Source organism: Cystoisospora suis (assembly GCF_002600585.1).
Source record: "Cystoisospora suis strain Wien I chromosome Unknown contig_2346, whole genome shotgun sequence".
Lineage (NCBI taxonomy): Eukaryota > Apicomplexa > Conoidasida > Eucoccidiorida > Sarcocystidae > Cystoisospora > Cystoisospora suis.
Genome location: NW_027155145.1, coordinates 1 through 15981, shown reverse-complemented (window position 1 = coordinate 15981; position 15981 = coordinate 1). Strand labels below are relative to the sequence as shown.

Sequence of the window (15981 nt, the reverse complement as noted above, 5' to 3'; positions counted from 1 at the left end):
TGTTGCCACACTGAGAGGCGGTCGTACGCCGTGCTTTCAAGAGTTGCCTCCGCATCGTAGCTTGCACGGCGTGACTCCGCCGATATCTGCAGAAAGCCAGTCAACAGCGAGCATTCGGAATAGAACTCTGGAAGCAGTGCCTGTGACCTAGTTCCGGTCGTGTGTGTTCAAGTGGCTTGCTAAGTCCCCCTGTCCTCGGACCGTAACCCGCCGAGGTACGCGCACTGTTCCAGCGTGGCAGCAACTGGGCGAGCTTTTCTTCACGCAACAGCGTAGACAGTTGAGACGCGGGGAAGACAAGGCGACTAGGTGTTTCGGTGCGATCTTGCGAAGCCACCCTTTCCGCACTGGTGTGTGAGATGCTTATGGTGGCCCAACAAGCTAATCCGACTATGGCAGGGCATGGAGTCTCTTGAACCAGGGAGAGCCGGTACCGCCCCCGGCAAAGGGTAGCCTATTGCTGTCTTCGTCGCGTCCAAGTGAGACACCTGAGCGAGAGTACTGGTGTTATCATTTCAGCAGATAGTCCGATCGTGCACCCAGTCGAAGGAAGCAAGACTTGCTCCACCGCAAAAGTCAATGTGCGGGCCAGCAAACCACACACAAACATTTTCCCTGCTTTGACACATGCGATCGAGCGCTTGCCTACGGAGAGACGGCGCGTGTAACCACACGTACTCCCTGCCCGATGGAAGGCACGCCGACCCGCTCTGACTGCCACAGAACGCGGCCTTGTTTATCAGTGGAATCTTTGGCCTGCTGCCCAACAGCATGTCCAGTACGAGCGGCCGCCAAACGCCTGGCCGAACGAGTCCGGAGAGCTTCATCTACCGGCAGAAAAAACGTATCCACCCATGTGCCGATCTCAATTCCGACGTCTTCAGCAATTGCGCACACAGTTACCGTTGACTCTCACTCGAAATCCAGGTAGCGAATTCGCCAAGCATCTCATCGGAGAAGGTTGCATTCCTCACTGCGTGCACACAGGAGCAAAAGAAACTGGGTTACCACGTTCTGAAGGTGCTACTGTGCGTGTACGCGTATCTGTCTGGCAAGTCTGCTCTCAAGCGATCCGCTACGTTCGGCGAACTTTACCTTGTATCTGGTCCCAGTCGCGCACATTTCGCACTTCTGCCTAGCAATTCCACACACACTAGAGTCTGCACGCTTCTTCGCTGTGGTGACGGAAGAGCCAGGCGTAGTACCTAAAAAGTTTCGTTCGATTCACTGCACCTTACGGATAAGGCTCTGGGTATGGGCATCCGGAGTCAACCAGCAACTCTAGGAGATGTGTGCACTACTGTCCTTCAGGGAGAACGGAACGCGCCTTAAGCTGCTCATTTCGATAGAACGATCCGACCCTTCTTCGGCTTTTTCATTCTCCCGCCACGCACGATCCTCGGCTACAGAACGGGGCCGTCGCACACTGAGGGAAGACGCGCAGCCCGCGACCACGCAAAACCTCTTGTGCGAGAGGCCGGCTGCTTTTCGACATCTACAAAAGCAGCTGCTGCGGTGCAGAATATTGGAGCCTGTGTCATTTGGATGCTAGCAGCGAGGCAGCTGGGCTTGTATGCCGCAAGGAAACTCTTCATTTCCGGAGTCTTGCACAGTTCGGGAGTTGGAAACCCCGGAACGCTTGTGACATCTGGGGTACTCCAGGCTGCGGAGTGTCTCTTACGTTTAGCAGATAATACTGCCTGCGTAATATCTTGCTCGTTGAAACGGCAGCCTGCAAAACGAAGACCGGCAAGGAATTACAAAAGAAGCCAAGGACTGCCAACTGGCCTCCAGGCACATGCACGCGGTGCCATGCTTATACAGGTGCACTGAAAAAGGTAATTGGGGAGAGGAAGCACCGGAAGAACCCTTGCTGCGCCGAGCGTGTGCACTGATAAAAAAAAACGCGATGTCCTGCCTGTTGGAGACGCGCTGAGAATGCACGCGCTGAGAATGCACCAACAGTAGCGACGGAAACGCGCCACAGTTCTTCGGGCACGTTGCTGCGCACCACGCCACTGTAGCTGTGTGAACCCAAAGAAAAGCTTCAGTTTCAGGTACAGGTCCAGCTGTGAAGAAGACATTTCCTCCCTGCTTATGGAGTGACCGCGCGTTGCCTTGACCAAGAGTCCTCACCTTTCAGCACATCTCTGAGAGCGTCGACGAGATCAGGCAGAAGGCAGTCGGAGTAGATTTCAATATCCGTTACAGAGCCTTGCTTGACATTGAAATTGACGTCCTGGACAAGAGTGAACAGAAGAGCACCACGAGGGCACAAGCGAGAGCAGTGATTCTGAAGCCTTGGGAAAACGTGTGTGCGTACTATTGCCTATACACGAAGCCAGAGTGCTGCGCGCTCGTGTGTTGCATTTGAAGAATCGTTACTTCTCTCGCGGTTGATTAAGACATTAGTACTCCAATGAGACTGCACTGAGCGGAGTGTTCCGGCGCGGAGATGTACGACACACGTTCCTGGATCCTCCACCTCCGCAAACCTCCTGAGAAAACCGCATCGTGGGAAATCCAGCGAATACACATGTTTGTCCTCTGTCCCTATCAATGACCAGCACGCTTGTTACGCGTTACGCAGACTCCGTCTTTTCCAGTGAGCTGCAGTCAACCTTTGCCGACAGCCTCGAGACACCACAAAACGACTTTTTCCACAGGAGGCCTCTTCGAGGCTGGGTGGATGTACTGTGGCCGTCATCAACACTAACACCGTGTACTGCGACTAGGGGGCGGTTTCAGAAAAAGGCTTCTCGGTGACGCAAAGGAAGACTTCATGGCCGGCCCCGTGCACGAAAAGCATCTCTGCTGCTTGCAGTGTAGGTTACTTCGAAGGCCCACGGCGTGCCACCACTCCCCGACCAGGCTCCGGGTCCACAACTCCGCTGGGATCCAAAGCTGTCACGCTGTGGTGCGGCAGGGGGAGAGCAACCACCTCGGAGTGAAACTTACGCACGTTCCCCAGTCGAAGCGACGGGTAATCGTCCGCTCAAAAGGGGGGCTGTGGCCGTAACGCCAATGCCAATCAGAGAGAGTCTCGAGGTGCTTCTTGAAGCGTGGATGTTCTCTCATGGGCTGCCCCTCGACCGTGAGGTCCTCCACAGAAGTCAGGGGAACTGTGCCAGCTCCGCATCCATACTCGGTCAGGAAAGAGTCAATGACGGCCTCACAAAGCTACAGGAACCACAGAAGCTGACAGTGACACACGCACCTCCCTGGCTATGGTGCTGCTCTAGCATGAAAGGCTTCAATACAAGAGTACCAAAGAGTTCAGGCAGAGGCCATTAACTATAATGCTAGGCAGGGGCGGAGACGGAGGTAGCGATAGGCAAAAACAGATAGACGATTGAGGCACACGCAGGGTGCAGTGGAGGGATCTCCAGAGACAATGAAGAGTAGTCGACATGACCACCAGGACTGCAAGAGACTTTATGAGGAAGCCGAGACCACGCCCCCAGTGACCCGCAAAGACCACAGAAGAGTATTCTGGGATCGAGCACAACGGTGCAGCCTGGCTGAGACAGGGGTTGCCGGTATGTTGCTTGCTAGACGCTGCACAGTTCTAGCCCAGCCGGGTACAGCCCTGACACGAACGAGAAAGCTCTCTTGAGCCAGTCTCATCACTGAGAAGTGCTGGCTGTTGCCCTGCTATAGATTTCAAAGCCCTGCGGAGGAAACCGATTCTCCATTTGAAGCGGTGTCCACCCTGAAGTGGCCTGAAGTTCCCTTGATGCCCGAGATGTTTCGTACAGTCCCCTGTGGCTATCTCCTCGCGTTGAGACGTTGCCTGTACCCACTGCGACAACAATGCCGTAAGCCACTGCTGCTCTGCCACCAACCGACAACCGATGTACGTGTGTGCGGCGGCTCTTACTCCTTCGTGGGTGATATCCCCGTTCAGGTCTTTAAGATTCCCTACACGGGAAGCCACGCTTTTGACGCCTTTGCTTTCCAGCTTGGCCTTGCTTGGAGTGAGGTACCGTGCAAGGGCGCCACAATCTACTTCCCGCATCACCGTGCCTGAAAAAACAACAAAAAGGGAAGACCTCTCCTGAGGCATTGCCTAGATATAAGTGGGAACTCAGCCTCTCACACACCGGACGAAAGTCGAGCCTCAGCACGCAGATAACCAGCGCCTTCGAGCCAAAAGAACACGGACTGACGTCTCCTCGGGATCACCACGCAGGTCAACAAAGGACGCAAGGAGACAAGGGCCTCTCCCCGTTAGCGTTGAAAAAAATACAAAGATTCGCTGGGAGAGACCGATCCGTGTAAATAAATCCGAGTGCTCAAGGACTGTACGCGTAGTGCCTTACCAGCTACAACTGCTCGCGCGTACTCTCTTTCAGCCTTTGCCGCTGTCCTGCAACGCGTGTCGGCGTACACTGTCACTTTGACGAAATCTAGCGAGAAGCATGGAGACTGCACCGTCCCTCTCGCAGCCGTGTATGTACGTGGGCAGAGTGGAACTTGGCAGACCATTCAACTGGCTTCTTATGCGTGCGGAGCACGAAATGTGTACTTGTGCATGCGTACGCGTACATTCGTAGGATCCGTGTCTGTACATGTACATACTTGGAGAACAGTTGTGTCCTCGTCACACGTTTCGCTTGCGCTCTCTTCTTGCACAGTTCCATGGTCCTGTATCAGCTTACCGTGGTGAAGCCAGCAACATGGGAGCTTCGAGTAAGCAGCTCCAGAAAACTGCAGAGAATCAAATATTCACCATATGATCAATCGACAGAAACATGTAAAGTAACCGAAATAGCCAACATGTACGGAGCAGCGTCTGTATCTTCTTCGCCAGACCTCTGTCCAGTTCTCGAAATAAAGAGGAATCCGACAAATATTTTTAAATGAAGACTATTTCGACCGCATACCCGCCCGGGGAGTAGCTCAGGCGCGTCGCTCCCTTTGCGGAGACTGGGACTGTGCATCTGAGCCTCAGGGCATCCGTCCTCTGCAGACCGATATCGCCTTGCATTTCCCAGTCGGCACGCGGTCCCGGGTGGCTAGCTCTTGAGAAGAATAGCGTAGACTGAGGAAAGTACTACCAGTGGTGTCTTCCTTCGGAGTCCCCTGTCCTGTATTTCCCTGCGTAACGTGCCTGACCAAACCCACTGTTCTTCGAATTCGAACCGGATGACGGAAGTGCGCGCGCGCAGGTGAGCGCATGTGGCCTTTCCTCTCCGGTGATGCGCTCTCATAAACCTAAGTATGTATGTATATGTGGATGTACGGATGTCTACATGTATACAGTGAGAGACGCATAGGGGTGTCCCCGAGGAAAATCAAAGTTTGTGTGACTACCCGGGAGAAAACAGCAGTCAGTACTTGGCCAACGAGTACACTAGATGAGCTCAGTCATCCTGACGTAGAGCGTACATCTTTCCGTGTATTCACTCTTTCGGAGAATCTACACACACTTAAGCAGGCTGTCTGTACGAGCGACGGGCACGTGTATGCTATAGAGGTAAGAAGGTGCTCTCCATATACACAACAGAACTACCTCACGGTTTGAGAGAGAAAAATCCACAAGCTTGGTCCATGTAGCCTTGTGCTTCATTTTACCTTGAGGCCCTGGGACGTGACAAGGTCGTTGCGGCCGCTCGCAACGCCATGAATGCCGTACTTCTTCTCGAGAGCCTTGAGAATGATCAAGTTGTTACGTTGCTTGTTGTGAGAATGTGTCGGATCGAGAAAGGTAAAGCATGTGTTGCCGAGGTCCTGTAAACAGAAAAACAACAAAAAACGGGTTTCTTCAGTGTTGTTTTTGATCCCTCTTGTCCTTGATCCTAGGTACGTCGTTGACTACAGAGATCTCGCGACGGGAGCCGTGACAGTTTGGCCCTATAGTCCCGAAACCGCGGGCTCGCTGTACAAGGCAGATACATCATTGTGACAGGATACTAGTAAGGCGTTTGTGCGCCGACGATAAGGCTTCTTTCCCAGTGCTGGACCGTAGCCTGCTACGCCACATGGTCGTCGCTGCGCGCCCCGAGGCTTGCTTGACTTGGTAGCAGGCAGCTGGTGCAGGCGGGGCTCGAAATACACATGGAAGTGGCAGTATTGTTTGGGCACGGAGACAAACGCCGGCTAGTATGCACCTAGAGCTGAGCCGCGTCGAAATGAGAGCCCGCTAGCAATCCTTGTCCTGCCCACGGGGAGCGGCACGGTACAGATGAGAGTGAAGATACTGCAGAAATTTCAGCTCTGTGCTTATGGCTGGATAGGGGTGGGCAGCGATGCAAGACTTTGGTTCGGTCGATCATGAACAGAGCAAAAAGAAATGAGTATTTTGGGCCAAATCAGATGCTGAAGTCATTCTCCGTGTTCTTCAAACATATGAGGTTAGATCCCACCAGTACGAAAGAACCATGCGTCCTGGCCAGACCGTGTTGGCGCTGTGTCGCGTGGATGGCCGCATACTGCTATACTTTCTAGGCCATTACAGCGAGAGCCGTATGCATTGTCTTCGGTCGCACCTGGTACACGGCACCACCTCCAGTATATCTTCTTGCCAGTGTCACCCCGTCCTGCTCCATGCGCTGAATGTCGCATTCAGTCCAGGCATTCTGGTGCCTTCCTATAACAATGGTCCTATCATTACGCCACAGGAAAAGTACAGGAGCCTGCAAGCCTTCCGTTGGTCTTGCGCCTTCTTGCGAGGGCCTCTCGCTCGAGCTGACTGGCTTGGACCCTCCGCCATAGAAGTCAATCAAGAAACACTCTGTCGCAAGATTGTAGACGATGTCGGTAGTCGAAGAAGAGAGAATTTGGGCCTGCGAGCGCTTCTCCCGAGCGCTGCAAAACGACCGGGCTTCTGAGTGCACACGGGGTAGCGTAGAATAGCCGCCGGAACGGTCAGTGTAGCGGAATGACAGACAGTCCAGGGCTCTAGGCAGTATCGGCCAACGAAGAGGAGAACAAGAAAGCAGACTAGATGAAGCGGCGTACTGCACAGCTGTCCACCGTACGGCTGGGGCCGCCCGGACAGCTTGTTGGGCCCACATAATGGCGAGCCTCGGCGGGAGAAAAAAGCAGCAAGAGGGAAGTCTCTTTCGAACAATACGCTTTTCCGAAAAGCGCACAAGAAAATGGACACGTGGATCTTCAATGTGTGTTAACAAAACGGTGTAGAGACGGACGAATGTCCGCCGATGCCTAGGTACACGAGTGAGGGCGCCAAAAACAGAACATGCAGCCACGTGGGCCGCGTCCCTCGCAGCCCGTAGAGGAATGAAAGGGCTAGCGCTCTGGTGTCTTGACAGTTACAGGACACGGGAAAAACTGCAGATGTCGCCACAGGACTTACGCGAAGCAGAAAGAGAAGCCTGCAGAGCTCTTCCAGTTGAGGACAACCAGTCCAGTGAGCTCAACCTCTTACGGGATGTGCAGTGGGGTCAGCATGGTTGCGAGGGCAGTAGCGGTTTCTGTCTTCTGACTGGGAGACGTGAACTACAAGACACCGTTGACATCCCGGAGAATGAAGACAACACTGAACTCACACCAGATGGGACTCGAACCCACAACCTTAGCCTTAGGAGGGCTACGCGCTATCCATTGCGCCACTGGTGCTGCTGTAGATCGTCTTCACTAGCCTTGCCGCTCACGAGCCTGAAGCACTGGGCACCGAGCCGAGAAGCACCTTTCCCCGTGGCTTCACAAGCTGAAGGATGCTTTAGCTTGAGCTGACGCTTGCAGACTTGGCTGTGGAGGGTCTGGTCTGCTTCGATATCGGTTTATCATGTGCTCGCTTCTCTCTGCCGCATGCGGAGCAAATCGCTCAGATGCTGAAGTTTTGGGGAAAGAAGGGAGCAAGCCGGGTACGCATGTGTTCACAGGCCCGTCCGTTCTCTGGGCCCTTTGACTTCTAGCCGTTTGAGTGTGTGGTTCTCACCTCTTCCAAGTGATGAAGTGTTGAACGGGATTTCGTGTTGGTCGAGAGAAGGCCGGGACACTGTCGATGCTCGGTCCGCCTCGGTATCAGCGTCTCGAGTGGCGTGCTGCCCCTTTGGCAGGTTCACGGTTTCATTTTTCACCTCCATTCTGAGTCATCTCTACAGACCTTCTATGCTTTCGACAGCCGTGGAGCACTATGGCCTGGCTTGTGTTGTTGAAAGACTGTCTGGCGGAAGCTGGAGCAGCGGGATTGCAGCCACTGGAACAGTTGCTTGAAGTTAGTAAGCTCCTTGGACGTCCGGCTAGACACAGAGTAAGGCATTTATCTTCTTCCCCAGGCTCGGTCAGCTCTTTCGCTTCTCCGTTTATTTCTCCTCCACGAAGGCGATGTCGCAGCGAATCCCCCCCAAGTCCGGCTCACTCTCGGTACCGGGAACCACCTACCTTCCGGCGTTTCAACGGCCACCCGGCTACTTTCCCAGCTCGTTTTCCTGCGTCGGACTGGGACGTATCCCGAGCACGCAGACACTACAGCGGACAGTGCAAGGGCCCGTTGACCCGCCGGGCGTTGACGAGATGCCCTCTGCCGCCGTGCGTCACGTCACCGAGGGATGTTTGTCAGAAGAGAAGCTTTCTAACCATTCCGGAAGCAACAGCTGGAGCAGGAGCATACGCACGAGTCTGCCCACCTTTCACCAAGCCTTTTGCTTCCCGTGAAGAGGAGAAAGCCGTGCTGTCGACGCTGGCAGCTGTGCAGCAGTATACCGCTGATACGAAGCTCTCTTTGAAAGTGTATCACTTGCAGGAGTTAGCCAACACGAGCATGTCCTTCAGTCAGCTCAGTCTCGACGAAAGATTTGTCAAACTTTTTCAGGATATTTACGCCCATGCCAAAGAGCTGTCGCCCGCCCAGCTCCAGGCAGTTGCGATTGCATGCAAACACCTGAAGCTCAAGGGTACCGACATGATGTGGAAGACCATTGCAAAGCATATTGTCCGGCTTACAAAGGTACTAAACCTCTTCGGTGACTGCCGTCCTCGAGTGATAGTGTGTTACCACATAGGCCCCACGAGGGAAACAGGGCGTGTACTTCCCGGAGTGGGGGCGACGTGTGCCTGTGGTCTGGATAATACAGGGGTCGTTGGGCAGACTCTCATCTGGAAAGGAGCGCCGCTTGTTCAGGGCGGGACCGATCTCTGTCCTGCCCTTGCAGACACATAGTGCAAGCGAATTCGCGCCCACCTGCAGCGGTAGTCTCCGTGTAGATGAAAGCTACATTCTGGGAGCTTCAAGCTTTGATGCGGTGGAACTCGCGCGCGTGGCAGGCCCCGAGGGATCAGTATGTTTCTCTCTATACGTGTTGACTGAGGCGGAGGAGCGGTCCATAATGCCCGAGATTGGACACTCCGATGTATACAGTTGGCCGTGTCTGCCTTCTCTGAAGGAGCTTCATCCAGCCACGCGTCGCTGGAAAAGGCTTCTGTGCTGTGTGACGCAGAGTCCATCAGCTGCATTGGGCGGGATAACCTTCAGTCAGGTGGCGCATTCCATGAGCTGCTTTGCTAGTTGCCAGGCCGAGGTGCACTGGGAGCTGAAGCAGATGCTGGCGTACCTTCTCAAGGGCTCAAAACGGCTGAACGAACACGATGTTATATGCATGCTTTACACCTTGCGAAGGTTAGCAATGGACAAATTCTTGTTATCATGTGCCCTCGTTCACCTCCTGTAAGAATTCGAGTTTCTCGTTATGTAGAGTTCCTTTTCTACTTGGTGGCTTCTGCCCTCTCCTCGTCGGGCTCGCACCCGTTGTTGTTCTATCAGTAGCAGTTTGTCGTCGCTAGTTTCTGCTGTGCAGACTCTACACTCACGTGCGGAGCCCCGCGGCATTGGGTGGGTGCATCGCTTGAGCTGCACATCCACGCGGCACAGAATGTTGAGCTAGGTGCCCCATCCTAGCGCCCAAATAAGCGATTTTCAGTCGGCCTTGCTGGCATCCAACCCTACAGCGGAAGCCGCCTGGTGCTCGATGTCGCGTCTTTTTCGAGAACTCGGGCAGCATTCGCCGGGCTCCACTGCTGTTTTCTGAGTGTATCTGCACTGCTTCTCGATGTGTCTTCGCCGGCAAAGCAGCCGTAACGGTCTTCAAGTAGGCTGACAGACCACGGTTTTGCGAGGGTGTAAAAAAAGTAGAGTCAGCGGAGTAGGTGATCGGGAGATATCTGGGAAAGACGCTTCTCTGCACAAGAGGCACGTAGTCGCAAGCAGCGAATGTATGGCCACTCCGTCGTGTTGGCTTTTTCTGTCTGCGCACACTTTCTGCGGTGCTCAGCCTAGAAATACTAGTGTTGGTGTCCCGACATGCTTAATGCTCAGGTACAAGTGCTACGCCCCGGACTCACAAGGTCGATCGGAGTGGCCATACCTGCGCTGCTTGCGACTATGCGCCTCGTGTGCAGAACAACGGCTTTTCGAGATGTCTCCCCGTTCACTAGTTTATATCGTGTATGAATGTTCACTGATTGGAGTCGTTCCATGGCGACTGACTTACCGAATAAGCAGCCAGGTCAAGCAATCTCTTGACCGGCTTTCGGCTAAGGAGCTGGCCCTTTACGTTCTAGCGTCAGCGAAGTATCGCCTTGTGGACGACCAGTTGCTCAAGAGGATTGGCAAGCAGCTCTGTGACGAAAGATTCTCCAGTCGAGTTTCCAACACTAGCGCCTCTCTTCTTCTTTATGGCTCTGCTCTCCTGGACTTCCGAGATAAGAACTTGATCAGAATGTGCTGCGAGCGAATTCGGAGGTGAGCTGGGGGCGCATCAGATGTGGAGACGGTTGATCGTCTTTATGATTCCCGACAGCTCGCTTGGCCCTAGCAAAATTCTGGGCATGGACTTGAGGGGGCTGGGCCCTATTTAGACGCTTGAACAAGCGGTGGTGCACAACGTTTCATCGGACGTCGCGCAGGCGACATCACAACTGCGTTCTCACACACCGCTGTTTCTCGTGCTGTGGACTGGGGACCCCATGCAGGGCAGCCTATTTGCTTGAAGACATCACGGTTTCGCAGCTCGCATACTCTCTGGGGAGGCTAGGCGTTAGAGATGAAGAAGCCTGGGCTTGTCTTGCTCGGGTGGCAGCGGTAAGTTGTTGGTACGGAGAGCAAACAACTGTCAGTATTGAATTGCTGATTCGGGCCTACTCCCTACACACGCAGGCCGGACGTAAAGAGACCTGCACGGCAGGCTGGTTGTCTGCTTGCAGGCAGGACTTCCCGCACCCACTGAATGGAACGGCCAAGTTTTCCTTCCGCGTTGTGTGTCGTTCAGAGCCGCATGGGATCAATGTCCGCGGCGGAGATTGCAAGCGTCACGCAAGCTGCGGGGAAGGTTGGAATTCGCAACGAGGCTCTTCTGGAAGCAGTGGTGGAGCACGCGATGAAGCTTCAGGTAGATCACGGTCACAGGAAAAATGAAAAGCAGCTGTAGGCAATGAATCCAGGCCGCATGTATCCAGTGGAAGCTTGCGCGTGGGCTTTTACACGTCGCTCGAAAATGCATGGATCCCTGGGGCTCTCGGCCGACTCTCTCAGCATCAGGAATAACGCCGCTTTCACGGATGTACTCTGGCTCGATCTTCGCTTTTTGCGACTTCTTTGCATTCATGATGACGCAGGTTGCTTTCACCACACAGCAAATCTTGAATCTACTGGATGGCCTCGTGCTTGCGGGATTTTTTCATCAGGTAATGACAAGGAACTCTTCGCGGGAATGTGTCTGTCAAAGTCCACTCCAGCGATTAACCGTCCTGTGGTGCTTTTGACTGAGTCTTTTCTCTCAGGATCTTTACCAAAGTCTTCTACACAATTTTGTCCAAGCTGGCGGAGAAGACGACTTCCGCGGCGTCAATCAGCTTCGTCGCATCATGTTCAGTATTCTTATGGAGGTACAAATCACGGGCACAGAAAAATGTAGGATTGTCACCAGCAGGAACCGGTTTGACGGTGCAACACGATTGTAGCGATGTTCTGTCTACAGCTAGATTTCTAGGAACCCGACACTGTAGTACACCGGGTACCAGTTTTAGTACGAGAACTAACCAACTCCTGGCTTTTGTGCATTGCTTGCAGTTTCCTGACTTTCTTACTCGGGTTCCCCAGTCTCTCCAACTCCTTGCTGAGCAGCATCAGCAACCGTTCTTGCACCACGAGCAACAGGTAATTCTGCCCATGCAAGCTGGCTTTCATCGGCAGGAAGTGATCGGTCCTGGTTGTTGAGCCCAGTCCTACAGGCGGACGCTTGTTTTGCACTCTTCATCTGCTGTGCAACAACTGGAGAAGAGTTAAGTCAGGATTGTGTTTTTCTCTTCTGTCATTTCCAGCCTTTTCACTCCGAGTTGAAGGATTGCTTGGGGGAACTGGGTGTCGATGCGAAGATCCTCGCATCGAAAGGCGCCTACACGTTCGACGCCCGTCTCCGCTTAAGGTAGGTACTTCAGATGGGTAAGCTTTTTTTTGCCGTTAGGGTTCCGCAACAATAATGTGCTATTGTTCGCTACCCGGTGTGTTGCTGTGTCAGCCGGTCCCAGACACGAAAACGAGTCGCGCTCGACCTGCTGAGCGAAGGCTACTATTGCCCCGTGACCGGCAGTCTTCTTGGCATGGGAAGGCTGAAGAGTCGGCATTTTGATCTACTAGGCTGGACGTATTTGACCTTGCGGAGAAAACTTTGGCTCAAAAATCGGACTAGAGAAGGACGAATTCAGTGTCTCCGGGAGACACTGGCGACAGCTCTCTCATCACCAGGCACTGAGAGCAACGAGCCGCTTGTTGTCAATGCCTAACAAATGTGTCTGGTTTCGGCAGCGTACTGCATGTCGGTGAACTAGCTTCTACCCCGCCAGTGATCTGGTGTTCACTTTTCAAAGTGGTGCCTCAGAAAAAGCGATGGCAACACTGGCACGCTGACAAGAAAAAGGCACCCCGGTGACCAAAAGCACCGGAGTGTCTCGCTCGGGCCTTCGCTCCCCGTGCAGCCGCGAAGCTATCCGCCGTGGACATTTGCTACGCGGACGGCGCGGGTGTGGCCTCCGTGAATTTCGCCGTCCCAGTATTGTCGTATGTCTGCAGACAGTATAGTGTCGGGAGACTTGAGTAAGCGCGGAGCGTTGCCTCACCTTGAATTGAGATGTGGGGCTCTTGTGGTCCGAGTACTGGACTTCGACCTTCCTGCGAGGACGTAGAGAGTTCTCTACGGCAAGCGTGCAGCACGGAGAGAGATCATACCCGGAAGCATTGTTGATAAGCACATTCTTGTGTGGGTTCGTGCCGAAGTTGTCAACCTTCGTGTTCGGGGTATTCACTATCACGTACTGCCCGTACTCATTTTTTGAATCTGGCAGTTTCTGCTCGCCTGCGGAGCGGGGGTCGCCGGACTTGGGCTGAAGACTTTCTTGGTCTACCCACCGGGAATGTTTACAGTAAAGACATCTGCGCTCAGCCGCATCAGAGTCCACGTTTCTTGATCAGTCACAGGGGCAAAAAAACCTACCAGGGACGCCTTCTTCGTAGATTATTTGCCGTGCCTGAGTGCAACTGATGTCTATCACAGAATTCGTCCAATTGGGCACCCGGTAACTACCTTCGGTGTTTTTGAATCAAAAGTTGTCACGGGGTACTCCTCCTCAATAGGCCGTTCCGGGGGCGGAGTCCGGTTCAGGTTGCCCCTTGCAGGAGAGTACGCAGAACATCCGCAGACAAGGCAGCCTGCAGTGACGATCAAGAGAAAGCCTTTCATTCTGGATAATGATCAAAACGGTAATAAACCACCACCAAAGCAGGCTTGCGACGTCCTGTGAAACGGTACGGGAAAGCACTCGACACAGGGCTCCCGCGATCTGCTGCTCAAAGGCGGCCACCCGGTCACGCTGTCAGTACACCGGATGGTGCCAACTGCTGCTTGTGCTCCAGACAGCTGGGTGTCTCTTGATACTTCAGATATCTTTTCTCGGCCTCAAGGGAGATCCTTATCCCCACGTGTACGTGAGCCAGTTCAAGGTGTCCGAGCTCTGGCCACTCATCCTCGGCCATGTAAAAAGTACGGGACAACGAAGAGTGAGCACCCGAGTTGAGGCTAGACTGTTACTTTACTGTAACATCTGTGTAGCAGTAGTTCAGGCTGTTGGCCGTGGCTGAAGACCGACGCTTCCCGATGGTCGCGCATGCGCATGCGACTCCTCAAACAAGCGATCTAGAACGTTCAGAGCTAGCCACAGTCGCAAGACCGTCCCTCTGGGGCTGCCCGGCCATCCATTCTCCCAACGGCGCTCTACACACTCGTTCCACGTAGTATGAGAAGTGTACAGGCAGTGACTGTAAAGCCCCTCACAGGTTCTGAAGATGTAAACGTCGAATCCAAATGCAAGCCGGCGGTAGCCCGGGAGCGAGTTGCCTTTCAGCAGGCAGCATCTACCATTGTCTTCCGATATTAGGTTTACTCTGTGCTACCTCTGTTGTCCTAGCTCCTTTTATCGCAGGTTTCCGACTTAGTGGCTTCGGCAGCCTCAACAGCAGTTTGCCGTCCTGCAGTGACTGGCAGCAGACACCCGGCGCCGATCCCCGTAACACCCTGCATCCCCTCTCTAGTAGAAGGATCCCGGCCTCACTGTGGGTGCCATCTCTCTCCGCATCGCGTACTATAGTGGATCTGGCGCAGCCTTGCGCTGCGCGCACATCTTGCACCCCCGACGCCGCGAGCCCTTTAAAGAGCGACGAGAGACATCACCGAGAAGCTCGGCACACCTGTTCAGAGAGGGACGGCGCGGACGTAGGGACACCCCTAAAATGGCGCTGCCCTTCTGCAGGTGACTTACTGCTGGTTCACGTCCAGTCCATTCTTGAAACTGGGGAAGGACTCGCAACTTTCTGTCTCGAACACACGCGGTGCGCGTGCGAGCGGTGCCATGACAGCGGCTCGTGTGAGGTTGTTTGCAGTGGGTCTGACAATGCGGACCAGAGAAATGGGAATTCTGAATCCCTTCGGAGTCCTGACTGTGCTGCATCCAATGCTTTCCAGTCTCGTCCGCGCGAGAACAGGAAGCGACGAAGAAATAAGGGCAGTGGATATCCGGTTCTTCAACCGAAAAAGCCTCGTTGGCCACTTTTCGTTCCCTTCTCTGTGCCAGGCGAGCACGTATGGGTGAAAGTTCGGGAAACTCGTGCCCACTATAGCATTGCGTTTGTCGCGGCGTTCGTAGCTGAGCCATCTCCAGCGCGTGTCAGGCCCCGTTGCCCTTACTTTGGGTCCTGTAACGGCTGCCAGTACCAGCATATGAACCGGTCAATGCAGGTAGGTTTCGGTAGGTACTAACGATTCTCTCCGCTTCAATACATCTAAGGTTTACCAGACTGCGGTCAAGATACGACGGGGTCTCAGGGCTCGTGGCCTAGCACAACGGAACAAAACCAGCTCACAATATGACCCCGAGCAGAACCAAAATTGATCGAACTGGTTCCTGTCTGCATTGTTCGTCAAAGAAGCCTTGGTCCACTATGTTGCCTTGTTTTCCCCTGCAGCACAAGATAAAACGTCAGCATGTTCAGAACGTTCTTCGGCGTCTAGGAGGTTTAGGCGCCACGGCACCATCTGTCAATCCTCTGATTGGTGTTAAGGACAAAAAAGATTCGGAGGAGGAAAATCTCTATTTCTATAGATCAAAGATAACTCCTCATTACAACTTCTACGAGTCTGGCTCATTCCCAGCAGTGGGGTTCAATGATATTTGTTCACCAAACAAAGTGAGCCACATATCTTCCTAGAGAGTTACCTTGGCGGTGTCCCTCTTTTCAGAGAGGAACTCCCAGGCAACGCTCACATCTCGGTCTCTGAACACCCTCCCGCGTCCCTCCCACAGACTAGTCTGGTATATGTCCATTTGGCAAGCTTCATTGTGTGCCCGTCTACCTCATCGGGTTGAACTCTTATATCCGTATTGCTACGCCAACAGCGCGTATGTTGTAGAGTGCCTTTGTCATCTCCGTCGGGAGATGCTCGTCAACCAGTTTCCCTTATCGGGGGC

At 53.8% G+C, this 15981-nt stretch overlaps 3 protein-coding genes across 3 annotated transcripts; 2 read left to right on the top strand and 1 right to left on the bottom strand.

Annotated features, from left to right (window-relative positions):
- Positions 1-612: 612 nt before the first annotated feature.
- On the bottom strand, positions 613-7519 carry CSUI_004895 (lipoyltransferase and lipoate-protein ligase subfamily protein). Its single transcript, XM_068065076.1, has 8 exons — positions 6492-7519; positions 5578-5733; positions 4662-4710; positions 3881-4026; positions 2959-3180; positions 2137-2239; positions 1682-1732; positions 613-973 (listed from the first exon to the last, which is right to left on the bottom strand). Exons 1-8 carry the CDS (start codon positions 7017-7019, stop codon positions 900-902), a joined length of 1329 nt encoding a protein of 442 aa, XP_067922942.1. The 5' UTR covers positions 7020-7519; the 3' UTR covers positions 613-899.
- A 135-nt stretch (positions 7520-7654) lies between these two features.
- Positions 7655-13224, top strand: CSUI_004894 (rap domain protein). The gene is made up of 10 exons (XM_068065075.1): positions 7655-8917; positions 9408-9586; positions 10283-10708; positions 10939-11047; positions 11235-11354; positions 11581-11649; positions 11746-11850; positions 12035-12121; positions 12286-12389; positions 12483-13224. The coding sequence occupies exons 1-10, from the start codon at positions 8105-8107 to the stop codon at positions 12745-12747; spliced, it is 2277 nt and encodes a 758-aa protein (XP_067922941.1). The 5' UTR covers positions 7655-8104; the 3' UTR covers positions 12748-13224.
- A 1023-nt stretch (positions 13225-14247) lies between these two features.
- Positions 14248-15700, top strand: CSUI_004893 (trna (uracil-5-)-methyltransferase; the record flags this gene model as incomplete). Its single annotated transcript, XM_068065074.1, has 2 exons — positions 14248-15251; positions 15479-15700. Coding segments are annotated over exons 1-2 (1152 nt in total), but the record flags the coding sequence as incomplete, so codon positions are not given.
- Between the last annotated feature and the right edge of the window lie 281 nt (positions 15701-15981).

What these genes read in the sequence shown, in the direction of transcription:
- CSUI_004895 (XM_068065076.1), bottom strand. Translation starts at nt 7,019, where the DNA reads ATGTGGGCCCAACAAGCTGTCCGGGCGGCCCCAGCCGTACGGTGGACA. An exon ending in TCACGTCCCAGGGCCTCAAG is followed by an intron (nt 4,711 to 5,577) that starts GTAAAATGAAGC and finishes GATTCTCTGCAG; the next exon opens with TTTTCTGGAGCTGCTTACTC. An exon ending in TCTCAGAGATGTGCTGAAAG is followed by an intron (nt 1,733 to 2,136) that starts GTGAGGACTCTT and finishes TTCGTTTTGCAG; the next exon opens with GCTGCCGTTTCAACGAGCAA.
- CSUI_004894 (XM_068065075.1), top strand. Translation starts at nt 8,105, where the DNA reads ATGGCCTGGCTTGTGTTGTTGAAAGACTGTCTGGCGGAAGCTGGAGCA. An exon ending in ATGCTTTACACCTTGCGAAG is followed by an intron (nt 9,587 to 10,282) that starts GTTAGCAATGGA and finishes CTTAATGCTCAG; the next exon opens with GTACAAGTGCTACGCCCCGG. An exon ending in TGTTCAGTATTCTTATGGAG is followed by an intron (nt 11,851 to 12,034) that starts GTACAAATCACG and finishes CATTGCTTGCAG; the next exon opens with TTTCCTGACTTTCTTACTCG.